At 48.8% G+C, this 27,064-nt stretch overlaps 1 protein-coding gene across 10 annotated transcripts in view; it reads right to left on the minus strand.

Moving 5' to 3' along the window:
• The window catches only part of plch2a (phospholipase C, eta 2a), a 312,536-nt gene that overhangs the window by 147,428 nt on the left and 138,044 nt on the right, over positions 1 to 27,064 (minus strand). For all 10 annotated transcript variants that reach the window (XM_038822387.1, XM_038822389.1, XM_038822384.1 and 7 more), the window contains exons 3-4: positions 16,982 to 17,225; positions 13,461 to 13,590 (exon numbers count right to left, since the gene is read on the minus strand). In XM_038822387.1, coding sequence (XP_038678315.1) covers positions 13,461 to 13,590; positions 16,982 to 17,225 — 374 coding nt within the window. The remainder of the gene's footprint in view (positions 1 to 13,460; positions 13,591 to 16,981; positions 17,226 to 27,064) is intronic.

Below are 27,064 nucleotides of genomic sequence, written 5' to 3' on the forward strand. Positions count from 1 at the left end.
GATCTGGGACTGTTACCTCATCTGAAGGATGTGCCTCGCTCAGTGCCTTGCTGCACTGTCAGCCTGGATTATGTGCTGATGCCTCCAGAGGGGAGAGGCTCTGACAGAGATCTGGCTGCTGCCCATTTCACACATAAAAATGTAATTAAGCGTCAGCCCTTGAATGGGCATTGCCCAAAAGAGCTCCCTCTGAACAAGAAGCAAAGTGATTTTTAAACTGTGCACACAAGTTGGACGAGGCACTCCCCAAAGAGACAGATGTCACCCCGGATGAACTCTTAAAACGGGATAATAATTACTCGATTAGATCCATCTGTAGGTCACGTACTGAACTGCTAGCTGTGATAGAGATGGGTGCAACGAGCAGGACTATTTTTGACTAGGTAGCATTTTGCAGCTGAATTAACTGTGACCCAAATCCCTTGGAGCAGGGCTGCCCACGTACATCAAACAGTCCCAGTTCCGTCTGGTGTTTCTTCAGCATTCCAGCTGTTTACCTTTGGATCCATCTGACATTTAATCTACTCGAGCAATTCCCCCTGGACCCATTTCCCTTCCAAGACTGTTAGACAAAACATCCAATTGCAATCTTCACTTCGCTTGGGAATATTTCTTGAGACTGAGCTGAGGTTTTCTGTGCTGGGAGTGTGTCGCTCACTGGAATACATATCACGGTCCGATCAAGTTATCTGAAAGAAAGGCTGCTATTGCAATCTCCTGTTTGAAATTCATCAGCTTCAATGTGCTAACTTTTTTTTTAAATTATAAATTTAGAGTACCCAATTCATTTTTTTCCAATTAAGGGGCAATTTAACGTGGCCAATCCACCTACCCTGCACATTTTTGGGTTGTGGGGGTGAAACCCACGCAAACACGGGGAGAATGTGCAAACTCCACATGGACAGTGACCCAGAGCCGGGATCGAACCTGGGACCTCGGCGCCGTGAGGCAGCAGGGCTAACCCACTGTGCCACCATGCTGCCCTGCAATGTGCTACTTGACCGAATTTCCCCTCTCTCACTCACTTCGATCCCGTCCTTTCCTGTTCATTCTGTTCGGTTTTGTATTCCATTGCCAGCAGCGCACTCCCGGCCCATGGGTTTCCCCGCGCTGCTGGGTGGTCACAACGAGCGGTAGGAAGATAGAATCCCACCCTGTCTCTGACGTTCTGAAGACCCCCCACTCCCGTGTTATAAAAATTCCACAACACCCCCCCCCACACACACACACACCACCCATAACAAGCAATCTTCTCCGTATAAATTGTATTTATTATTTTTGTTTTACTAGATCTGAAACTTGTTGCTGAGCAACAATACCACCGAGACCCTGGAGGCATTTTCTTCGCAAGCACACACATGTCATGAACAATGTTCATCCTGGCCTCAGTGCTTTCCTGGACGCTGTTCCCGGCAATCCAGCTTAGTGTAATTAAGCTCGGCGCAATGGGACCGACGCTGTGAGAAGTAGCTTTGTATTCGGTTTACGGTCCAGCCGAGCTGATTGAACTTTGTGCCATACCGCACACTCTCCAGCAGGGGTCACCGATGGCAGCCCGGGAGCGGGAACCCTGGGTGAATTCATTTTGTCCTTTCAAAAGATGTCAGAAGCGACCGTCCAGCCACTCGATTCAGGATGTTCACCGAACAACGGCTCGGGTTTTGAACCAGCATTTCATTGGGACGGCGGGCTGAGAGGGAGCAGGATTCGCTGGGCCCTCTTCCCAGCCAGTTAGCTCCCTTCTCTCTCCACAGAGAGGTTGTCCGACCTGCCGGAATTGTCCGGCATTTTCTGTTTTTGTTTCAGATTCCAGCATCTGCAGCAATTTGCTTTTATTTTAAGCTTTGATTCTGTTGGCCCCTTTCACGACCCTTCCAAACAGTCAGCCTCAGGAGGACACAGCCGTCAACGATTGTCTTGCTTGCCGGTGCCTTTTTAGCGGAGTAATTCATGCCCTAAGGGTTGTGACCCAGCACCCAGTTCACTGTGCAGTTCACTGTATACGGCTATCATTCATCTGATGAATGGGTCAAGCCAGCACAGACATCGCTAGCTCAGCAATGAGTTTATGTTGATGGAACTGGTATACTCCAGGGCCTTTGAGTTGGTTATCTTGTCCTGCCAAGAGATGCTGAGGATACGTCTGAGACAGTGAATGTAGAAGCTTTCCAGCCTTTTCGCCTGCCCAGCATATCTTGCCACGGTCTCTCCAGAGGAGTACACGGATGACGCAGACTTTGGTGTGCTCGGTCAGGTTACTGCTGTTCCACACACTCTTACTCAGCTTGGACAGAACAGTTGCAGCTTTTGAAATGTGTGAGTTGATTTCAGCATCAAGTGACAGATTGCAGGTGACTGTAGAGCTCAGATATGTGAAGCCATGGGCCCCATTGTCAATGCTGATTGATGGCAGTATGGGAATATCCTGGACCATGACATTTGTTGTCTTGATGCTGATGATCAAATTAAACTGTCTGCTGACGTGAGAGTCTCCGTCCATTTGCCGAGTAGGTATTCCTCCGTCTAAATGCTAGTTTGCGGCAATGCGGCTTTGTCAGCGTAGAGTAACTCTCTGATGACAGCTTGCTGCATCTTTGTCTTGGATCTTAGACGAACAAAGCTGAGCAACTTTCCGTCAGTTCCGGTGGGTAAGTAGACACCCTCTGTAGGTAACCCGAGGGCAAACAACAGCAGGCAAGGAGAAGGCAAAAATGTTGGTGCCAAAATGCAACCCTTTCGTGCCCCACTGCAGATGGCAAAGGGTTCTCAGGTACCCTGTCATCGCTGACCTTATCCATCATGTAGTCACGGAAAGAGGCAATCACATTGAACAGCTTCAGCAGGCAGCCAATTATTTCCAGCAGTTTAAATAGACTCCCTTTGGGTCAAGTGATCTCTCTTGCGGCTGCCAGGCTGACAAGATCATGTCAATTGTAGATCTTCCAGTTCTGATGCCACATTGGTATTGAAGGTAGATGCACCAGAATCCGCAGCCTGACAAGAGTAACAGTGGCAGATTATTATTCCATGGGGCTCAGCGGGTAGATGCCTCAATAGCTGTTTCAATCCGTCGCGGTCACCCTTGTTCTTGTGCATGGTTACAAGCGGCATCACAAAGATCCTGGGGCCCAGCCCCCTCCATCCAGCAGGGATAGAGCAGTTTGTGCAGATAGTGCCAGGTTCCAGTTCTTGATGCGTTCAGGCGCTTCCGCATCAGCATTTGGAACGTTGCTCACGGCAAGCCAAGTCAACTACTTTGCTAAGTTCCTCCTCTGTGGGTTTGATATCCAGCACTGCTTTCTACAGTGTCTGGAGCTTCCTCGGTGACCGCGTTCTCTCCGGAGCACAACTCAAGGTGGTGTTCCACCCATCTCTCCAACTGCTAAGTACAGTCAGGGATAACTTCCCCTGCCTTTGTTCTCGATGGCGCCATTTTCTTTGGGGATGGACCAGTTGATTTTTTTGAACCCTTCAGAAATTCCCCTAGCATTCCCTGTGTCGAAGGACATCCGGATATTCTGGCGCAATAGCAACCAGTAACGGGCAGCACTGTGGCGCAGTGGTTAGCACTGCTGCCTCACGGCGCCGAGGTCCCAGGTTCGAATCCCGGCTCTGGGTCACTATCCGTGTGGAGTTTGCACATTCTCCCCGTGTTTGCGTGGGTTTCGCCCCCACAACCCAAAGATGTGCAGGGTAGGTGGATTGGCCACGCTAAATTGCCCCTTAATTGGAAAAAATGAATTGGGTACTCTAAATTTACAAAAAAATAGTAACCAGTAGTCATTGGCGCACCACCTAGCTGCCTGTTGGACTTTACTTTGAGCAGCTTGCAGTGCATTCAAAGTCTTCCCACTCAGATCTTTCTTGTGGTTAATGAATGGACCACTTGGCTTCAATGACAGCTTGCACAGTGATGTAGACCAGTCAGTTTCTATGTGACTGGTCACTAGAACAATATTTTTAAGAGAATCAGTCAAACTCAAATTATGGCTCATTTGTGCCTGCCACTTTCTTTTATTCGTTCATGGGATGTGTGCGGTGCTGGCAGGGCCAGCATTTACTCCCCATGCATGAGGGTATTTAAGAGTCATTGCTGTGGGTCTGGAGTCACGGACGACAGATTTCCTCCCCTAAAGGACATTAGTGAACCAAATAGGTTATTTATGACAATCGGCAATGGTTTCATGGTCATCATTAGACTTTTAATTCCAGATATTTTATTGAATTCGAAGAGACATCCATTCAGACAGAGGAACACATTCTGTGCAAACAAAAGGGATGAGTGCAAGCCTTTTTTGAATTACCAGTTGCTTTAGGGGGCCTATAATTTGCCGTTGCTTTCTCCATGACGATGCCTGAGCCAATCAGTGAGTCGACTTGCCAACCAATCGGTACCTTTTTCTCCTGTAGTGTCCTCCTCCTTCACGTACCACGCCCTAAGAGGGCATTAGCAACCATGGATTTCCATTGCTTCCTTCCGGGATGATGCTTGGGCAAGTGCTGCAGTGGTTTGTGGATGCCTTCTGTGATGTAGCTGACCAGAAAACACTCCCGCTCTTAACCTCCTGCCACCAGGCGTAACGGGAGGGAATTATAGACTGGTAATCAACCTGTTTGGCTGCATTATGAATGGATCTTGCACGGCCTGAAGCGGGTCTTGAACCCAGAGCCCTCTGGCCCAGAGGTAGGTACACTGCCACTGCGGCACAAGACCTGTAGTATAGCGTGTTGTGATAGTTTGAAATTTGGCATTCTTATGCTTTTTCTGATGGGTACAAGGTGAAAAACATCCTTTTGGCAAAATAACTGGATGTAATTTGGCAAATCTGTCACAACACATCAAAAATAATGTCTAACACGCACAACACGCCATCTATGAAAGCATACTAATTTAACGTGATTTATATTGATTCACCATCAAGCCGGAGTTCCAATTGTTTGCATCAGCCGTTAGTGCTCACAATTTATCCCCCACATATATTTTCTATGGAGTCGACTGTGTTTAATGGACAGCCCTTGATACAAAAAGCTGTTGCCGTTCATTACTCAAACGGCAGTGAAAGAGAAAATCCAAAGAGAGAAAGGAGATTGTTTCAGCTGGGAAAAGAACTGGCAATTTGGATTGAAAAAACATGAGGAAATAAGAACAAAAAACAATTGACATTTTCTCACCAGGGTAATTCTGAGACAACATTGGGATACTTAAAACAGGATTTAAAACAGTCAAACAATGAGACGTGCAATCCAAGCTCATTGAACACAATGATTAAAAGTGCCCTTGTAAATGGTCAGAAGTGAGCTGAAGGAATGAAGGAAGGAGCAGGGAGTGCATGTTTCCCTCACAAGGGAAATGTGTGCTAGAAACAGGCGCTTATTAAAGGCAAGGACTAGAGCAAATACTAGCCTGTTTCGGTAAATTTACAGGAACCAGCAAATGTAACTTCGGGGGGCTCGGGAAAAGGTTTGCTCTTCAATATTTTTTAAAATAAATTTAGATTACCCAATTATTTTTTCCAATTAAGGGGCAATTTAGCCTGGCCAATCCACCTACTCTGCACATTTTTGGGTTGTGGGGGCGAAACCCACGCAGACACAGGGAGAATGTGCAAACTGCACACGGACAGTGACCCAGAGCCAGGATCGAACCTGGGACCTCAGCGCCGTGAGGCGGTTGTGCTAACCACTAGGCCACCGTGCTGCCCTTGCTCTTCAATATTGAAAACAATCGGAGCAACTTTGCTGAGGATATTCCTGGCGACTGGGGGGAAGAAACGATCACTGAGAGAAATCCTGTACATTGTTGACGTTTTGTTAAATTCCTGTAGCTGGGGAGAGGTAAAGTCATGGTGTAGGTTCATTTACAGCACAGAAGGAAGCAATTCAGTCCATCGTGTCCAAACCCGGTCAACAAAAATCTGACCATGCTCCTTCCATTATCCAGCACTCGGCCCATAGCCCTGGAGATTACGACAGCCTAAGTGAATATCTAAATACTTCACAAATGTTACGAGAGTTTCTGACTCAACTACCCAATCAGGCAGTGAGTTCGAGACTCTCATTTATCCTCAACTCCCCTCTTCGCCTTCTACCTCTTCCCTTAAATCCATGTCTCCTCAGAGAAAGGTCTTTCCAGTTACAAAAGAGGATCGATATCATGTCATTATTCTTGAAACCTTCTTGCGGGACCCACAGTTGGTGTAAAAGAACCATGAATAGCACACAGGAAAAGAGTCCACACTCCCAAACCTACATGGAAAATAGATGTTACCTGAGGAAATGTGTTTTTGGATCTTTAGGTTCGATGAGGTGTGTTGGTATTAAATGCCAAATATAAAATGAAGGATACGTTGAGTGCCCCGGGTAGGATGCTGGTCCCGAAGGAGGGGCCGGATTGGATACTGCAGCACCAACTTTCCAATCTCTGCTCCTGTCAAGCATGGCTCCCATACTCTTTCCCCTCCGCCGCCCCGCAAGATCAAGCCGCCACATCTTTCGGGGCAGCGGAGGGGAAGACGGCAACCGCGCATGCGCGGGTTGGCGCCGGCCAACCTGCTCATGCGCGGCTGACGTCATTAGGTGCGCCGGCCGCGTCATTCTCGGCATGCTGGGCCTTGACGCCAGCGACAAGGCCCCGCGGCCGAGATTTACGGCACGGCCCTCGTAGCCCCCGGGGGTGGGAGAGAATAGGGGGCCAGGAGCTGCCTCCGACGCCGTTGTGAACCTCTCCGGGTTTCACGACGACGTCGGGCCTTGCGGAGAATTCCGCCCATTCTATATGGTACAGAAACAGGCATTTCAGCCCAGGTGGTCCATGCTGGTGTTAATGCTCCTCTCATCTTTCCTCCTCTAAATGAACCGTTGTAACCACCTACTCCCTTCTCCATCACAAGCGTATCTTCTTTCTCCTCAAGTGGATCTATTTTATTCACTGCAACCACTCCCTGTTGGGACAGGTTCCACATTCCCACCACTCTTTGGGTGAAGGAGTTTCTTCTCAACTCCCTGTAGTATTATCATACATGTAAGAACTGCAAGGGGGGGGGGGGGGGAGCACGGTGGCGCAGTGGTTAGCACTGCAGCCTCGCGGCGCTGAGGTCCCAGGTTCGATCCCGGCTCTGGGTCACTGTCCGTGTGGAGTTTGCACATTCTCCCCGTGTTTGCGTGGGTTTCGCCCCCACAACCCAAAGATGTGCAGGTTAGGTGGATTGGCCATGCTAAATTCCCCCTTAATGGGGAAAAATGGATTGGGTACACTAAAACAATTTTTTAAAAAAGAACTGCAAGGGTTAATGAAATGTCTAAGAACAGCCACTAGAGGGAGTTACAGTTACAAAAATCTAAGACATTGATGCTAAACCTTGGGGAGGGGGGGAAGAGTAGTGAAGGAGCTAGCTAGAGACAGACTGAAGGAAAGAAAGATACAGTAGTGTGAGCAAGAGCAGATCATAGTTTCTAACAGTACAGAGATTAGTTGTAGATAAGCGTAGTGTATATTTTAATAATCAATCGTGTATTATTGATGAGTATGTGTCTAATCCAAATTAGTAGTGTTAATAAATTTGTGGCTTTGTTCAAGTTCAAGCTATTTTGTGGTCTTTGTGAACGCCATGCCAACCAACCTGAATTTAGCAACACGAAGAACAGGACACTCCCTATGGGATTTCCTGGTGACTCTCTCATATTGATGACCTCTAGATATGCTCCGCTCCACAAGAGGAAACAATCTCTCTGTGTCCATTCTGTCAATATCTAGGGCTGTCCAGGCGTTTCCAAGAAGTTAAAGATTAGTCTCCAGGTCAATGCTCTGAGCGGCCCAAGAGGTAAGTGGTTTTTGCTTTTCTCTGATTCTAAAAATTATCCAGTTGGATAATGAATAGTCTGTCTGCTTTCTGATCTCTGAAGGAAAGCGAGGATCACGAGGATGGACATGTAGGTGACCAATGGTAGAAGTGTGGAGGTGGGGAGGATGGAGGCTGCAGGTCATGAGGCGGCAGCTCCAGGAATATGCTCAGGCAGTGTTGGCAACTCTACATTCTGCTGTGACCTTTGAACCGGTGAGCGTCCTTTCCATCAGAGCCCAGCTCGAGCTCGATCAATCAGAACTGCGCCAACCATTGTCAGAAAGTAAGGAGAGATAAAGGTTGAGCTGTGGTTTGCAATCGCCTGCTGCCTGTCAGCACCGATGAGTGATGAGGCTTGTCAGTTATTAGCTGGGTTACAGGGTCAGAGATTGGATCACTGAGGTCTGGATTGCTCACTGGTTTATCCTTAGCTCTCATTAGCCGAGCAAAAGCAAGGGATAAAGGATGAAGTAGACGGGAGGGGAGACATGGTCATATAAAACCAGGCACTCAACAGATACAAGTTGGCTCATTGAGGGCAGGGGAGAGGGTTTAGCCCAAACCCAGGTTTTAAAACATGTAACTCCACAGAAAACAATTGCGTGTCGCATGGAAACCAATGTGAAACGTGCAATAACAAGGATTAACGCTCCTCTAATAGACCGTACGACACTTCTGATTATGTGCTAAGCTCAACCATCTGGGCTGGGTGAAGACATATGGCACTTGCTATTAAGTACAGTCGTTACTTAATGGTGTGTGCAATTCTGTAAAGACTGAAGAAATGAGACAATATTACAAGGGGCCCTCAAGCAAAACCTTTACATCAACTGTGATTTTACACAACTTGGCAAGTGCCTGCTATCTCTTATCAGATCATTACTGCTTTTGCGTTGCTAGGAGGAACGGGGGGAAGAGGGCAGGAAATGCAGCGAGCCCGATGGGTGAAGGAGGCAGGTACACTCTGCTCATCAGGTTGACAGAACCAATTCCTGGCTTCCCCTCTGCCTTCGCCACTGCGACACGCACTCCGACCCCCTCCCCCAAGCACCTCCCCTTCCCCTGGGAAACTGACAGACACACTGGGGCTGTGCACTGAAAGAATGTCTGGATTAAGGACACATCACATAGCAAATGCTCAATAATCTTCAATCTGGTACGACATCACTCATGAAACCGCTTTCAACCAATCCCCCATCCCCTCTCCCTCCCCCATCAGTAAGCAGCTGAAGCCCAGAGTAATGGATTGAGACAGCTCCATCCAGCACCAACCTGCGTCAATCTCTCCCATTCACTCTGAGTTGAGGTTTAAACAACCATACGTCCCGTGTGGCTGGTTTCCTTCCAGAAAATCGCACAGGCCCAACCCAATGAGGCTTTTACCACAATTATCAGTCTTTAGCAGGAATACAAATGTGGAGAAATGATTGTGAGCTCAATAAATGGCTCGGAGGGCATCACGGTGGCACAGTGGTTAGCATTGCTGCCTATGGCGCTGAGGACCTGGGTTTGAATCCCGGCCCTGGGTCACTGTCTGTGAGGAGTTTGCACATTCTCCCCGTGTCTGCGTGGGTTTCACCCCCACAACCCAAAGATGTGCAGGTTAGGTGGATTGGCCATGTTAAATTGCCCCTTAATTAGAAAAAATAATTGGGTACTCTAAATTTATTTTTTAAAAAAAAATAAAAAAAAAAAATAAATGGCTCGGATGGAACTGTGTCCTGGGACCCGTACGGATCTTAAAGTCCCAGTTTTGATCTCTGACCTGTCCTGCAAACGGCTGCCTTATCATATGGGCGGCCAAATGATGTCTACATTGTCCAGATAGACCTTCTCCCCCCGGATTGCTATCCAGTGATCCTGGCTGGAAAAGCACAGGGTGAGGGAGGATAGGGTCAGAGCAGGAGTTTAACATACTCAGACAGGATTAATACCAACCACTGGTCAGATATTGGGAGGGGAGGAAGTTGGACGCTGGTAAGAGGAAGAAAGATTGTAAAAATAATAAGCAGCACATTGATGAACATTCTACAATGGAATGGGGAGAGAGTATTAAATACGTTTTGATTTTCAATGATCAACTTTGAAACCTCTGGGCAACACGGTGGCACAGTGATTGTCATTGCTGCCTCACGGCGCTGAGGACCAAGGTTCGATCCCGGCTCTGGGTCACTGTCCGTGTGGAGTTTGCACATTCTCCCCGTGTTTGCGTGGGTTTCGCCCCCACAACCCAAAAATGTGCCGGACAGGTGGATTGGCCACGCTAAATTGCCCCTTAATTGGAAAAAAATAATTGGGTACTCTAAATGTTTAAAAAAAACTTTGAAACCTCTGTCCCTCATTTTGACAGCCTTCTGCACCATTTTAGGAATCGCCAGTAGAAAGTCTCAATTATCATTCAGAAGACCTTCTGTTAAGGGAATAGGCGGAGGCCATTCAGCCTCTCAAGTCTGTTCCACCATTTAATCAGATCATGGCTGATTTCTATCCCAGCTCCATTTAGCTGCCATGTCTCGTATCCCATAATACTCTTGCCCAATCTCAGTTTTGAAATTTTCAATTGAGGTTTGACACCCAGCCTTAGTTTTCTTGGCAGAGAGTTCCAGACTTGCTCTATCCTTTGTATGAAAAGATTTTATTCCTGATATCACCCCATAACAGCCTTGCTCTAATTTTTAAAAAAATTTAAAATACCCAATTCATTTTTTCCAATTAAGGGGCAATTTAGTGTTGCTAATCCCCCTACCCTGCACATCTTTGGGTTGTGGGGGGTGAAACCCACGCAAACACGGGGAGAATGTGCAAACTCCACACGGACAGTGACCCAGAGCCGGGATCGAACCTTGGCGCCGTGAGGAAACAGTGCGTGGAGTCTGCATTTTCTCCTTGCGTGTGCGTGGGTTTCCTCCGGGTGCTCCGGTTTCCTAACACAGTCTAAAGATATGCAGGTTTAGTGGGTTGGCCATGCTAGATTGCCCCTTAGTTTCCGAAGGTTAGGTGAGGTTACGGGGATTGGGCAGAGGAGTGGGCCTAGGTATGATGCTCTTTCAGAGGGTCTGTTTAGACTCGGTGGGCCAAATGGCATCATTCTGCACTGTTAGGACTCTATGATTCTATTCTATAAGACCTCTTGTCTGTACAATACTTTGTTCGTATAACTGAATCTTGTTAATCCTCATATGTCAAGTGCCCATATTGTAACTCAAGTTTATTTTTCACGTAGGAAGTTTTAACTTCCTTTCAAAGACAAATATCTGTTGGCTCCTCCATGCCTAGCACTGCTGGCAGTTATTTAAGGAGATTAAAAAATGTGGGAAGGATTTGAGACTACGAAAAGCAGCTCCGACCACATTTATAACTGAGCTAATTCTTTATGCAGCCATTGTAAATCATTCTAATCAAATCTGAGAACTTGCGTAGGTCTTTGTGAAGCCATTCTGAATCATTATATAAACTTTTTACACAAGCCATTAAAAGTGGGTTTCAAATTCGCCTTTGAACACTTCTCCTTTCCCAGTGCCACCTCCCAGTCATTCTGATCCGCACGACTCATTTCAATGTGATCCTTGCAAATGAGCTGTAATAAGCACGGATCACCTCACATCGTTCCTGGTTAGTTGAGAGTGAATGATATCATTATCATTTGGATTAATCCCGGCAAGCAGCATTCACATTACCCAAATGTGCGTCCTCACCCAAAGCATTGCAGTCTGGTATTTAAAGGTGACTCACTCTCTCTGGAAGCAGTTTCTCGAAGATGGTTAGGTTGAGGGTCTGATCATCGAAACGAGCATATCTGCCAGTACCTGTCTATTCAAACCATTGCACGCCAGTGCTGATGTGCCCACTTTAAAAAAATAAATTTAGAGTACCCAATTCTTTTTTTGTTCAATGAAAGGGAGTGTCTTGTTATGCTCTTGGCGTAGCATAAGCGGCTTCCTTGATGTTCACTCTGACAAAGGAAGGTTCAAACATGGAGATAACTTCAACACGTTTATTAAACTATTTACAATTCTCCTACTCGGGTTCGCCACTACTGTTAATCCTTCAATAGCTACTCAGACTGACGAACCAGTCTGCTACAATCCACATGGTGGGTGTGATGTTGAATCAACTCTGTGTCTGTAAGTGGTTAGCACAACCGCCTCACGGCGCTGAGGTCCCAGGTTCGATCCCGGCAGACACGGGGAGAATGTGCAAACTCCACACGGACAGTGACCCAGAGCCGGGATCGAACCCGGGAACTCAGCGCCGCAGTCCCAGTGCTAACCACTGCGCCGTGTTCTGCCCTTCAAGGGGCAATTTAGTGTGGCCAATTCACCTCCCTGCACATCTTTGGGTTGTGGGGGCAACACGGTGGCACAGTGGTTAGCATAGCTGCCTCACGGCGCTGAGGTCCCGGGTTCGATCCCGGCTCTGGGTCACTGTCTGTGTGGAGTTTGCACATTCTCCCCGTGTCTACGTGGGTTTCGCCCCCACAACCCAAAAATGTGCAGGTTAGGTGGATTGGCCACGCTAAATTGCCCCTTAATTGGAAAAAATAATTGGCTAATCTAAATTTATTTTTAAAAACTCTGTGTCTGTACTCACTGAGTGTCTCCACTGGAAAGAGGAAGATAATGTGTGCTATGTCCTTTTTATATGGGTTGGTGCAATGCCCTCCTGTGGTAGTGTCACCTCTGTGTGTATCGTGAATGCCCATTGGTCGTGTCCTATCTTACTGACCTATTGGTTGAGTGTCGGTGTGTCATGTCTCTGGTACTCCCTCTAGTGTCTAGCTAGTCTACGTGTACTGACATTAACCCCTTGTGTGTCTACAGTGATGCATATCACCACAGGGAGAATGTGCAAACTCCACACGGACAGTGACCCGGGTTCGATCCCTCAGCGCTGCGGGGCAGCAGCGCTAACCAATGCGCCGCCGTGCCGCCCTGCTAATGTACCCATTATTCCAACTGAATCACAGTGCTTTCATTGCATTGGTGTGAGTGAGGGCGCAACAAGACAATAGAATTCAGACCGAGAGAAGGAAGCAGATAGCTGTAATACAGTAAAATATTCTGCGCTCTGATGGTGATCTGCCTGCACCTGGATTGCATAGGAGACGAGTTGGCACCTGTTCTATTTGATGGCTGTGCATGCAGGCCGTTCAGGCAGCAACAAGAACAATCTGCATTTGTGTAGCACCTTTAACGTAGCAAAACCTGACCGTTTACCAGACAAAAACTGGTGCTGAGCCAAAAACGTCGGCCTGAAGTGAAAGTAAAAAATTCCATGGACACTATTGGAAGGATAGGGGAGTCCTCCCCAGAGTCCTGACTAATTTCCACCCCTCAACCTTCCTCACTAAAGCAGATTATCTGGTCATTATCCTGTCATTGAGTGCGGGACCTTAATGTGTCCAAATTGGCTGCAGCAAATACAACGTTAAAACAGTGACTACACATCAGAATAGTTTGGTAGCTGTAAAGGGCCTTGGGACATCCTAAGGGATGTGAACGGCGCTATAGCAAGGCAAATTCTTTATCCCCCCGTAGGGAGGGCAGATGATGGATTACGCCAGGATTGTAGGTTAAGATTTGGAAAATGTGAATGGAATTTGCCAGAGAAGTCTCTTACCTTGAACATCTGTTTAACTTTCTGGCGTGGCAGGTTAACGTTGAGTTTATGCATCAGCTGCAGGACCTCGCCAACACTCAGGCAGCCGTCCCCGTTCTTATCGGCCTCCGCAAATGTCTGCTTTAGCCATGTGAATAACAAGTTAAGGGCAATACTGGAAACTATGCCTCATCTTCCTTGACTTCCCTGAAGGATCAGGGAGTACTTACCAGTGGAGTGGGTCAGATGTTGGGTACGTTACACAGGAAGCTGTGGGCCTGAGGGGGTGAGCAATCTCTCCTTAATCCATGTTGAGCAGGAAAATAATCAATTTGAGTCTGACGGACCCAGACATCAAACTGGGCCACGGAACGATAGTTCTGGGAATTTAAACTGGGAGAGGTTAAGGAAATTGACGTGCAATGAGAAGAGGCTGAAGGATTTGAGGTGAGGGAGTGGCAAGCGGGCGAGAAAGGATTGTGGGATACGAGGGACGGGAGACTATGGGGAGAAGGAGATGCAATGAGGTGGACTGAGGGATAGGATAAAAAGGAGTCACTGATAAGGGATTGAGGGAGAGACTGCGAAGAGATTGGGATACAGTGAGAAGGAATTGAGGGAGACAACAGCACTGGATTGAAGAATACGCTGAGAAATTGAGTGATTAGGTGAGAGATAGAGCAGTGAAAAGATGGGTGTGAGAGGTTGAACTATTAAACACTTTCTGGACTTCTCAGTTTTTAAAAAATAAATTTAGAGTACCCAATTCTTTTTTCCAATTAAGGGGCAATTTAGCATGGCCAATCCACCTAGCCTGCACATCTTTGGGTTGTGGGGGTGAAACCCACGCAGACACAGGGAGAATGTGCAAACTCCACACGGACAGTGACCCAGAGCCGGGATCGAACCCGGGTCCTCGGTGCCATGAGGCAGCGGTGCTAACCACTGCGCCACCGTGCCGCCCTCCTGATCCAATCTTACAAACTCTCCTTGAGATACAGACGATGGAGTTCACCAGAGTGCAGCTTCCCTCCAATGCACCAAACTCTCAGCTCTTCCTCTGTTGCGTTTTTTTTTGTCTGGCATGTCTCAAAGAAACAGGTTCTGGTCTGACCTGCTCTCAATCAATGAAGCTGGGAGCAAGGGCCCGGCGGCTCCAACTCACTGGCAGCTTATCGGAACTTTGATTTGTTTTGTTTTGCCCATTCCGCTGTGGATAGCCATTAACAAGCAGGAAGCCGTTCTCACCTTTAGCCAGCGTTAAGAGTGTGTTGTGATGAGATGGGCCTCCGGACTGTTTGTTTTTATCTCCCTGCCTTATGGTCATGAATAGTAATGCGAGTGACATTAACATCAGGTAGCACAGAGCTTCCAATAAACTATGGAGTACACTGTCTTGCTGAGTGAGAGAGAAAATCTCCTCCGTATAAACGGTCAAAAAGAAGGATTGGTGCAGGAAATGTGACACTGTGGGAGTCTTCAATATTAAACACAAATAGCTCAGAGTCAAATCGCCAAAAAGAGTTGGTGAAAAACAGCTGTAAACAGACTGAAGAGGAAGAGGAAGTTCTTGCAAATCTAGGGGATGCTAACCCTCCAGGAATTAAAGATTAATTTCTAGATCACTGCCGCAAAGCATAACAAAAAAAAAGGAGGAAAATTCAATGAAATGATGTGTCCTTGGCCATGTCAGGTGACCAATGGTGGGGGCCTGGAGGGAGGGGGGGGGAGAGTGAATAGCGGCCATGTGATGAAAGCTCCAGGAATGGGCCCAATCAGGGTTGGCAACCTGACCAACGGCTCAATCCGAATGAGTCACCTGAGAGGGGGGTGGGGCTGGGGAGGGGTGGGGAGGGGTGGAAGGGGGTAGGTCGAAATGCAAAATACTGCGGATGCTGGAAAACCCCAAATAAATACAGAAACTGCTGGAAAAAGACAATAGAGCTCTGAGAAAAAATCATTTGGACTCGAGGAGTTAACTCTGTTCCTCCCTCTGCCGGGCCTGTTGCGATTTTCCTGCGTTTTCTGTTTTTCAAAAATAAATTTTGAGTACCCAATTATTTTCTTTTCCAATTAAGGGGCAATTTAGTGTGGCCAATCCACCTACCCTGCACATCTTTGGGTTGTGGGGGCGAAACCCACGCAGACACGGGGTGAATGTGCAAACTCCACATGGACAGTGACTCAGGGCCGGGATTCGAACTTGGGTCCTCAGCGCCGTAGGCAGCAGTGCTAACCTCTGCGTCACTGGGCTGCCCCTCATTTTCTGTTTTTATTATCGGGGAGTAGGACTACTGGGAATCCCCCATGGGACAGCCGCACAGGTGTGACGGGCTGAACGGCCACCTCCTGAGCTGTACCGTTCTGTACCTATCAGGAGGGTTACTCTAAAGCTTTTCCTGTCCGGTGGAGCGTTTAAACTTGGATTCTCCAACCATTCGTTGTAAACTGTGATATGGATTTCTCCTCACTGTGCTGCAGTTGTTGGAGTGCACATTCTGGCCCCCGGAAATCCCAACGACGTGCTGCCCCTCCCCGCAACACATGAACCCAATGGGGCCCTTTTTCAACCTGCACCTATATCTTATACTCCGCTGCCTTGCCCTGTTTGAATTTTATGGGTCGAAGGCTTGGGAATGCATGTTCGCGGCACTGCCTGACTGCTGATTAGGTGCTGAGCGAGGACACCAAACCACTTTGTATGCACAGCATGTAATAAATATAAATGAATGGGAATGTGGATTTAACTATATTGCGCCTGTGCAGCCCACAGAGTTTGGAAGTTTAATTATTCAGAACAATTAAACATGCCCTCTCATCGCTTCCTTCCCTAAGTGTTAGCCTAAATGGGACACAGCAGCCTGACCAAGCTGTTGTTTCTGGCTTGTGGCCCCCACAAGCACCCCCAAACTCTGAGCCACACGCCCAGGTTCGGCTTTCGAAACTTTGTAGGAAGTTTTTGTCGGAAGGATTTATTTTACTTCGGACGGGCACTTGAGGGAAATAGGATGGGCACTTGGGGGAAATAGGATTACGGAGATAGAGCGAGGGAATGGGATTGATTAAGTTGTTCAACAGTGAGCTGGGAGAGTCTCGATGGGCCAAATAGCCTCCTTCTGTGCTGTCACAACTATAATCTCCAGGTCACTATTGGGAGAAACCCATGAGAAAAATCAAAGGCTCATAAAAAGAGAGTTTTTATCCAAGCACCTTTAATTATTAATTATAAAATATTGGAAATGGGGGAAAGGACCCTTTGATTGACAGTCATAAAATCATCCAATCAGGGTAATGATGGGCAGTGGGAAGGAGGCAGCCATTAAGGACAGGTGACCAATGGTGGGGGTGGGGAATGTAGAGATGGGCAGATGGGAAGTCAGGTGATGACACCTCCTTGAATTCATCCAATCAGAGGACTCAACCCCTCCCACCATCCCACCAAGAGGGAAGGACGCTTTCCGGAACAATTTTTATCATGTATTAAAAAGAAGGCAGGAGTCGGAACCATGCGGAAGGCTGACAGACGGCGTCGGAAAGGATATTGGTCGCGTGTTCTCTGCCGCTTCGACAGGCTGTCTTCGTCACTGATCCCCGCCATGAGGTATTTGAGGCCTGTAATCCACGTTCGGGCCTCCTCGCCGTTTGAGGAAACCAGGTCGAGGGATTCCATGTGGTCCCCGTAATAAATACTGAAGCAGCAGTTTGGGTCGAAGCTGCCATCTGGGTAGCGCTGGAAGATCTCCGACTGCTTTCCCTCACACACTTCTCGAATAGCGTCGATTGAAACTGTGCACAGAGACAAGACCATGGCAGTTTACAAATGGAAGACACGGTGACCATAGCAACAACATATCACAATCAGAAAGGACTCGCAGTGACCATGCCTTGCCCCAAAGCATCTCACAGCCAGTGACCCATTTTAGAGCTGTGGCTGATGTAGGGAAAGGTGGAAGCCAATTTGCGCACAGCAAGACTCCACAATGTGCTGTTGGTTGAGGGATAAATAGTGGTCGACCACACCACAAAGCTGAAGGGATGGCCGCCAATGATGAGCAGTGCCAATCTGGGATGCATGGGAGGCCAGAATTGGAAGGCTGTCGGGCTGGAGGAGGCCACAGGGATAGTAAAGGGGTGAGACTGGGGAGAGATTGGAACAGTCTGTTACATACTGGGCTACAGCTGCTCCCACTTCCACATAGCTTGTCACTCACTTCAAACATTAAAGAGCTATCTATATATATATATATATATATATAAGCAGTTCTTATTGCCATGGTAACTGCATGGCACAGGGGTTAGAATACTGGCCTCTCAAACTCGGCTTTAAATCCAGCACAGGCTGTCGTGAAGCCTCTGACTTTATGCTCTCCTGTTATAAAATCACACTTGACTAAACACTGGACCGCTGCCGATAGAGGGCTGGATTTTCCGATCCCCGATGCCGAAATCGCATTCGCTGACGGGGACGGAGAATTCCCGATGACGCTGAAATCAGGAACGCCGCCGTTTTCACGATGCTCCGCCCCCTGAAAAGCGGCATCATTGGAAAGTACGCCGCACGCCGTAACCACGCCCTCCTTACATTGGCTGAGACCCGGCCTCGCGATGCTCCGTTCCCGGCCGGCCGAGTTCCTGATGGCGTGGGACGCGGCTGGTCTCACCCGTCGGGAACTCGGCTGCAGACTCAGTCCAGCGCCACCAAATCGGGAGAGGGACGATCCGCGGGCAGGGGGAGGACATATTCGGGGCTGGGGGCACCAAGGTGGGGCAGTCCAGGGCACGCGAGCCGGCTGAAGGGGACACTATTTCTGCGGGCCGAGTTTGTAAGCGGCATCCGCTATGAAGCACCCGCGGCCGCTGCCGGCTGCCGCCGTGCGCATGCTCGGCCATGGACCTGGCAATTCTCCAGGTCGTATTGGCAGCTAGAGCTGGGAGCTCTAATGCTGCCTGTCTATCGGTGGCTGCTTTGTGGCAGTTTTCCTGATGTAAAACGCCACAGTTTTCACGCCGCCGTGGGTTAGTCTCCAGAACGGAGAATCCAGCCCAGAGTTTTACAGCACTAAAAGACGACCTTCAGCCCACTGTGTCGGTGCTGGCCATTAAGCACCTATCCTAATCCCACTTCCCTGGGAAGGGAGTAATTCTGATGTTAATTATTGGTAATTCCTTTGCTATTATACTGTGTAGTTTTTTTGTGTATCTCTTCAATATGCTGTAAACAATTGTTACTGATTAGAGCCTTATTACACCCAGCCAGACTGAATCTTGGTAACTCGGAGTACAATTACAGGCTAATATGTTTGTAATTATGCCATTACTCAAGGAGTGTGAAGAACAGTATTGTCCTCTGTTGTTCCCACTACCAATCCATTCTCAGCTTTAAAACGAGCGACACCACATTCAGAGACAGAGAGCCGCCTTGGAGAGCTGTCAACTGAGTTCGTTAGCACTTCATTGGTATGAGGCTGAAAATTCCCCCCCTCCCCCCACCGCTGTGATGTCATGTTGTAATGGAGGTGGGGGGAGGGTGCGATGGGAAGGGAAAGAATGGGAGGGAGAGACAAAGGGAAGAGAGAAGGCGGAAGGAGAGGAAAGGATTAGGAAAAGAGGAGTTGGAGAAGAGAGACGCAGCGGAGAAAAATGAGGATGGAGAGAGGTTGAAGGGGAGGGGTCAGAGAGATGCATGGTGACAGCAGAGAAGAGGGAAGGGGGGAGGAGAATTGAGAGGGATAGGAAGAGGGGAGGGAAGGTAGTGGAGATGACCACATTCTGTTATAAGAGAGGAGGGGGCGAGGGATAGTGGAGATTGATGGTGGAGGATGAAAGGTATTTTTTTTATAAATATATATAATTTAGAGTACCCAATTTCTTTTTCCAATTAAGGGGCAATTTAGAGTGTCCAATCCACCTACCCTGCACATCTTTGGGTTGTGGGGGTGAAACCCACGCAGACACGGGGAGAATGTGCAAACTCCACACGGACAGCAACCCAGAGCCGGGATCGAACCTGGGACCTCGGCGCCGTGAGGCAGCAGGGCTAACCCACTGCGCCACCGTGCCGCCTCGAGGATGAAGGGTATTGAAGAAGGCATAAGGTGAAGGAACCGGAAGAAGAATGGAAGGGAAGAGTGGGAGGAGAGAGGAGAAAGGGAGTGAATATGAAGTGAGAGGCAGATGGGAGGGGTTGAAGAGGAGACAGGCCAAGGAAAGTGTCCGCAGAAACAGTAACACACATCATTTGACCAGGTATTCTCTTTAACTTGACAATTGTTAAATAAACTTAAGGTCAGCACTGTGTATGATTAGAATGTAAACATATCCTTAATTTTTTTTTTATTTTTTTTTTATAAATTTAGATTACCCAATTATTTTTTCCAATTAAGGGGCAATTTAGCGTGGCCAATCCACCTACTCTGCACATTTTTGGGTTGTGGGGGCGAAACCCACGCAGACACGGGGAGAACGTGCAAACTCCACACGGACAGTGACCCAGAGCCGGGATCGAACCTGGGACCTCAGCGCCGTGAGGCGGTTGTGCTAACCACTAGGCCACCGTGCTGCCCAACATATCCTTAATGATGAATGTGGTCAAAAACGCTTTCATTTCAATAGCATAGATGTGACTGCACTGTAGATTCACCAGGATATGGCCAGCATTGGAGCATCTGGGCCCTGAAGGGAGGCCGGACAGGCCCGGGTTGTTTTCTTTGGGGCAGAGGAGGCGGGGAGGGGACTGATTGAGGTGTTTAAGATAATGAACGGTATGGGCAGGGTGGATAGGAAGTAGCTGTTCCCCTTAGTTCAAGGGCTAATAAGGAGGAGGCATAATTTTAAGGTGAGGGACAGGAGGTTTTGAGGGGATTTGAGGATTTTTCACCAGTGGAGTGCAGTGCCTGGGAGGGGAGTAGAGGCAGGGAACCTTACAACCTTTAAAAGGGACGTGTTGAGCATTTATAACAATCAAGACTATGGGCCAAGTGCTGGAAAGTGGGACTCGTGTAGATTTAGGGTAGTTCTGTCGGTGCAGATTCGATGGGCCGAAGGGCCTTCTCTGCATTATGTGATTCTGTGACTCTAACCTCGGGACAGACCAAACTACTCCACAGCCAAAGAGGTACTTTTGCAGTGTGGTCACTGTTGTAATGGGCCAACCAAATCTACACAGCAAGATCCCAAAACAGTGATGCGATAATAACCAGGCAATCTGTTGTGGTGATGTTGATTGAGACGGTACAGCACTCTCTCAGTGCTCCATTACAGCTCGGCCTTCAACACACAACATCTAGACCCAAGAGACAAGAACAATACCCAGAAATCCACTGTAAGTTATACTCTGAGATCGCTGGCTCCTTGACCTCCTTCTCCGAGCGGGCAGAGAGAGTGATGCCTGCCTTAAGAAGGGACATCAAACTGAAGCCTCATCTGCATGGTTCAGGTGGCTGTCAATGATCCCTTCGAAGTTATCACAAGAAGAGTTCTCTCGCAGTGCCGTGGCCAACGTCCATCTCCCAACCAACACTAGCAAAAACAGTCTCATCTCGTTAGAATCCTGAGGGAGAGGTCCATGGCCTGAAAAGTTAACTCTGCTTCTTTCTCCCCAGTTGCTGCTCAGGCCCGCTGAGTATTTTCAGCATTTTCTGTTTTATTTCAGATTTGCAGCAGCTGCAGTATTTTGCTTTTCTGTATGACTGCCGAGTCTGTGGGGCCCTCGCGTTTGCTACTTTTACCCAATTGGGAACTGCCACTGCATCTACTGGAGGACATGGGAAGGTGGTTGTGTGAGGTGGGAGGGGTGGGAGGTCACATGATGTGAACGCAGGAACAGTCCTGTTTTCGTGAGCTCCGGACCCGCTTGTCTTTTCAGCCAGGATGTCATCCTGGTTTCATAATTGGTCTTTTCTGCCATGTCCCTGGAAATTCCCGATTGGTGTTTTTTGCGAGGTAGAGCTGAGATGAAAGACGCGATCTACCGGCCGTGTCCCGCCGGAATTGGGACTGGACGATTCCCGACGGCCGTTACTCCTCGCGGATCTAACCAGATCCCGTGAGACGTGGCAAATCAGGACCCCGCCCACCATGGGCAGGACCCAATCCCGCAGAGTTAAGTGAGTTTCAAAACTCACAAAACTCAAAAGCCGGACACCACAAATGGGGACTTGGCAGAACGCCACTTCAGGGAGGGGGTATCCCACGTAATCGTAGGCCCCCAGGTAGTCGGCCTCTGGGCAGGGTGGCACCTTGTCACCGCTGGGGCCACCTGGACACCCTGGCAGTGCCACCTGGGTGCCACTCTGGCAGTGCCAAGGTGCCAGGCTGGCATTGTGCCCATACCAAGAATCGGGCCGAGAGGGGCTCTGCCTGTATGAGGTGGGGTGCGGGGTTCCCTTGGACCCCCTTACGGGTGAGTTGGGGATGTCCAGGGATTGCATGGGGGGGGGGGGGGGTCGCGAGATCAGGTGGCCATTTTCTGACCTCTTCCTGCACTGAGGAAGTCTGCTCATTGGAGCCCCTCAGTGCAGGAACTGACACTTATGCGGTCTTGGAGGGCACTCCCCATTGGTGCCTGAAAATACAGACTGCCTTTAGACAGTCAGGTCATTCCCAGTGTTTGTAGTGTCAGGGATGATCCCTCTAATCCTCACCAGAACGGACTCTATTTTTTCGGTTTGATGGTGCCCAAAATATGAGCGTCCTGGTTTGTTTGTGGCAGTCGGAATCGGCAGGGTTGGGGCCCAGCTGCTGTGGCGCAGTTGCTGCCCCACAGGCTCTCACCTTGGCAGTGCCCCTGGTGCAGTGTGAATCCGGATGATGGCCGCGATCGATCAGAATGTTATCTTGGCTGAAGATCCCCGGCTCAGTGATGCACATTATCAGAGCTCACTTTTAAGAATCGTGAGCTACTTTCAAGAGAGCGGTGGAGGAAAAGGAAAGGGTTCTGACACTCGAAAGAGCACATTCCTTGGTGAGGACTCGTCTCCGTGTCGTTGAGAACCTGCTGCATGGTTTGCCATCTATCCTGACGGCTCCCGGAAATGCGGCCCAGGCAGGGTCTCCCTCAAGTGAGAGATTGAAAGCGAGTTCCTGACTGAGTTTGGAAATTAGCTACCTCGCTTTAATAATGTTGATTTGGAGGCTGGGGGCATCAGATTCGATGGTGTCTGGTGCCTAGCTGCTGCCTTTTTCCTGCAGGGCAGTGTGAAATGTGAACATGATGGCCTGTGTCGTTCGTTGATTACCCTGATCTAGCGAATCATATTGTGTCAATTATGAGAAGTGTGATTGGTGCACACTTTCCGATGAGTGGAGCCTAAGCGGGGTGAAGGGGGAAGTGTGGGAATTGGTAGAGTTAGAATCATAGAATTTACAGTGCAGAAGGAGGCCATTTGGCCCATCGAGTCTGCACCGGAGACTCTCCAGAGGCATCCGGCCTCACTGAGACTGAGGATTGCCCCCCAGTTAGAGCCTATCCGGTTTTTTTGGTTTTATTTATTTTACTGACTATATTCCCACAATATGGTGCAGATTTAAGTGATTTACAGAAGGGGACAGGCCCACAACAGCCCCAACCAGAGCGGGGGCTCCACATTGTTCCCACCCCAGCCAAATGATCTTTCATTTGCAGTGACTACACAACTCTTCATACTCTGTCATTTATAATTAGAACATAGAACAGTACAGCACAGAACAGGCCCTTCGGCCCTCGATGTTGTGCCGAGCAACGATAACCCTATTCAAACCCACGTATCCACCCTATACCCGTAACCCAACAACCCCCCCTTAACCTTACTTTTTAGGACACTACGGGCAATTTAGCATGGCCAATCCACCTAACCCGCACATCTTTGGACTGTGGGAGGAAACCGGAGCACCCGGAGGAAACCCACGCACACACGGGGAAGACGTGCAGACTCCACACAGACAGTGACCCAGCCGGGAATTGAACCTGGGACCCTGGAGCTGTGAAGCATTTGTGCTAACCACCATGCTACCGTGCTGCCCACGGTATTGTCTCTTGAAATATTCTCATTCATTGCAGCAGGGGGTAATAGAGTATCCAGCTCCCCCAATGCACCCTGGCAGTGCCCCTGCCAGCTGGTAGTGCACCTGGTCACCATGGCAATGCCAGGCTGGCAGCCAGGGAGAACTGCCAGGCTGCCAGTGCCTGGCTGGCACCAGCATTGCCAGGGTACCACCCTGCCAAAAGGGCTTGCACCTGGGGGCCTCTGATCCTCTGGGAGACCCTCACGAGTGCCATTCCATCTATGGGGACCAGTACTGAATGACGCTCAGCCGTGTTCTCCGAGACAAAGGAGATTGATCCCACACCTCGCGTACCTGGGGAATCTGCACATTAAACTGAGACTAGGGGCTTGATTCTCCGCATGCCACCCCCCACCCCCCACACCCGCCCCCGAAATTGCGTTTGGCGCGGGGGCGGAGAATCAACTTTCCCGACGGAAACAGGACTGGCGCCAGTCCGGCGATTCTCCAGGTCCTGAATATCCGCGCGTCCGCGAATTACTACACGCAGCTGGGGGGGGGGGGGGGGCATTGCCAGAGGCCCACCCAGCGACACTCCGCTCCCGACCGGCTGAGTTCCCGACGGCATGGAACTATCGAGGTATGGCCGGTCGGGACTCTCGCGTGGCGGTTGCAGATTCAAACTTAAAACAAAATGGAGGGTGATGGAATACTCTCCACTTGCCTGGAGGAGTGCAGCTCCAACAAGACTCAAGAAACTCAATACCATCCAAAGCTGGGCAGCTTGATCATTACCTCAAACATTCACTCCCTTCACCACCCACCACTGCAGCATGTTTTAACAGCACTTTGCAAACTCACGATTTCTATACTACTCAAAGGGACAAGGGATAGGGCAGCACGATGGTGCAGCGGTTCTCACGGCGCTGAGGTCCCAGGTTCGATCCCGGCTCTGGGTCACGGTCCGTGTGGAGTTTGCACATTCTCCCCGTGTCTGCGTGGATTTCACCCCCACAACCCAAAGAGGTGCAGGTTAGGTGGATTGGCCATGCTAAATTGCCCCTTAATTGGAAAAAAATAATTGGCTACTCTAAAAAAAATTTTAAAGGACAAGGGATGATGGGAATACCACCACCTGCAAGCCCTCACACAGAATCCTGACTTGGAATTATATCGCTGTTTCTTGGTCAAAATCTAGGAACCCTTTCAATTAAATTACATTTTTTTCCCAATTTAGGGGTAATTTATTTATTTTTAATTTTTTTTTAATTTTAGAGTACCCAATTGTTTTATTACCAATTAAGGGGCAATTTAGCGTGGCCAATCCACCTACCCTGCATATCTTTGGGTTGTGGAGGCGAAACCCACGCAGCCACGGGGAGAATGTGCAAACTCCACACAGACAGTGACCCAGAGCCGGGATCGAACCCGGGAACTCAGCGCCGCAGTCCCAGTGCTAACCACTGCGCCGTGTTCTGCCCTTCAAGGGCCAATTTAGTGTGGCCAATTCACCTCCCTGCACATCTTTGGGTTGTGGGGGCAACACGGTGGCACAGTGGTTAGCATAGCTGCCTCACGGCGCTGAGGTCCCGGGTTCGATCCCGGCTCTGGGTCACTGTCTGTGTGGAGTTTGCACATTCTCCCCGTGTTTGCGTGGGTTTCACCCCCACAACCCAAAGATGTGCAGGTTAGGTGGATTGGCCACGCTAAATTGCCCCTTAATTGGAAAAAATAATTGGATAATCTAAATTTATTTTTTTTAAATCTAAAAAAAATCTTTGGGTTGTGGGAGTGAGACCCATGCAGACATGGGGAGAATGTGCAAACTCCACACGGACAGTGACCCGAATCTAGGATCGAACCTGGGACCTCGGCACCGCGAGGCAGCAGTGCTAAACAGTGCGCCACCGTACCGCCCTAGGCACTCCGTTCTTACCAGCACCGTGGGTGAGCCTGCACCAAATGACTGCATCAGTCCAGCAAGGCATCTGACTGCTACCCACTCATGGGCAATAAGAAATGGCCCCATACACCAAGCTAGAGTTAACCAAAGGGATATTGAGATGGGGTGAGATCAGCCATGATTTTACTGAATGGCGCAACAGGCTTGAGGGGTATTAAGGCCTATCCCTGCGCTTATTTTTTACATTTTTAGGAGATTTCAAGTGAGAGAATAAACAGGTAGAGCAGAAAGACAAATGTTTCTAAATGAGAAGGTATAATTAGTTTGCTCAGTAGGTGTTTAATGTTGAACTATTCTCTTTATTATCAAGATCAATATTTGTACCAGGGGACTATCAGGGAACATGGCTACAGCACAAAGCGCTGATCAGAAATTAAGTTGTTACTTCAAACAGTTCTTGGATAAGTAGGATATTTAATTATAATGTCGCTCCAAGGAGCATCAACACAGCACCTCCACTTCAATTAACTTCTTTCCCATTCTCACAACTGTTGTGTTCTGCTGCTTCGGATAACACAGGCTGCTACTTGATGCAGTCTTAACTAAAGGATGCTCCAGACTCTGAAATGAGTTCAACGCGTTTATTGAACTATTAACACAGTTCTCAAGTGAGTCCGACTCTCTGCTAATCTAACTGCAGTAACTCAGTCTAACTGTGCCAGCTTGCTCTAAGCCACGCGCTGGGGTGTGATGCTGTGGATACACCCTGTCTAACTCTCTAGATGTCTGTCTGTGGAAAGAGACCGGGTGTGAGTGCCTCATCCCTTTTATAGTGTTTATGTCATGCCCCCTTGTGGCGATGCCGCCTCTGAGTGTCCTGGCTGCCCATTGGTTGTGTCCTATTCTGAGTGTTCATTGGTTGCTTCTTTTCATATCATGACAACAACTTGTTGACTCTTCCAGAGTTTTCCTCATCATAGTCAGAGACAATAGCAGCCTGGGTATGGTAGAAGAGCAGGGCATCTTTGGCATCTACGCAGCCAGTTCACAAAGGGATGAGGCCTGGAAGTTGTGTATCTGCTGCAGAGAAAACCCCTTTGAAAGAGATAGGACTGTGTTGGGACGCTCCCTACCTTTCTTTAAAATCTCATTTTCAGAGCAATTTTTATTTTCTATAATTTTTCACTCGTCACAATAAGAAGAGGGATTATCGGAGAAGACTTATTGTCCTCAGTCTCGGCTTCAAGTGCCCCTCGGTCCATCAGATCTCTCTGCTTCTCCTCGCCAGCGATAATAATAATCTTTATTGTCACAAGTAGGCTTACATTAACACTGCAATTAAGTTACTGTGAAAAGCCCCTAGTCGCCACATTACGGCGCCTGTTTGGGTACATGGAGGGAGAATTCAGAATGTCCAATTCACCTAACAAGCACGTCTTTCGGGACTTGTGGGAGGAAACCAGAGCACCCGGAGGAAACGCACGCAGACATGGGGAGAACGTGCAGACTCCGCACAGACAGTAACCCAACCCGGGAATCGAGCCCGGGTCCCTGGCGCTGGGAAGCAACAGTGCTAACCACAATGATATGTCAGGTGGGATTTTCCACCCCTCCCGTTTTCAAGATTGATTTGAATCCCCATCCCCAAGGACAATTAATCCAGACCTCTGGAATGCAAGTCGACCCAGTTACCATCCCTGTGTGAGCCTGTGTCAGATTTGAACCTCTAGTCTTTGAGGCT

The sequence above is a fragment of the Scyliorhinus canicula genome, chromosome 16 (assembly GCF_902713615.1).
Source record: "Scyliorhinus canicula chromosome 16, sScyCan1.1, whole genome shotgun sequence".
NCBI lineage: Eukaryota > Metazoa > Chordata > Chondrichthyes > Carcharhiniformes > Scyliorhinidae > Scyliorhinus > Scyliorhinus canicula.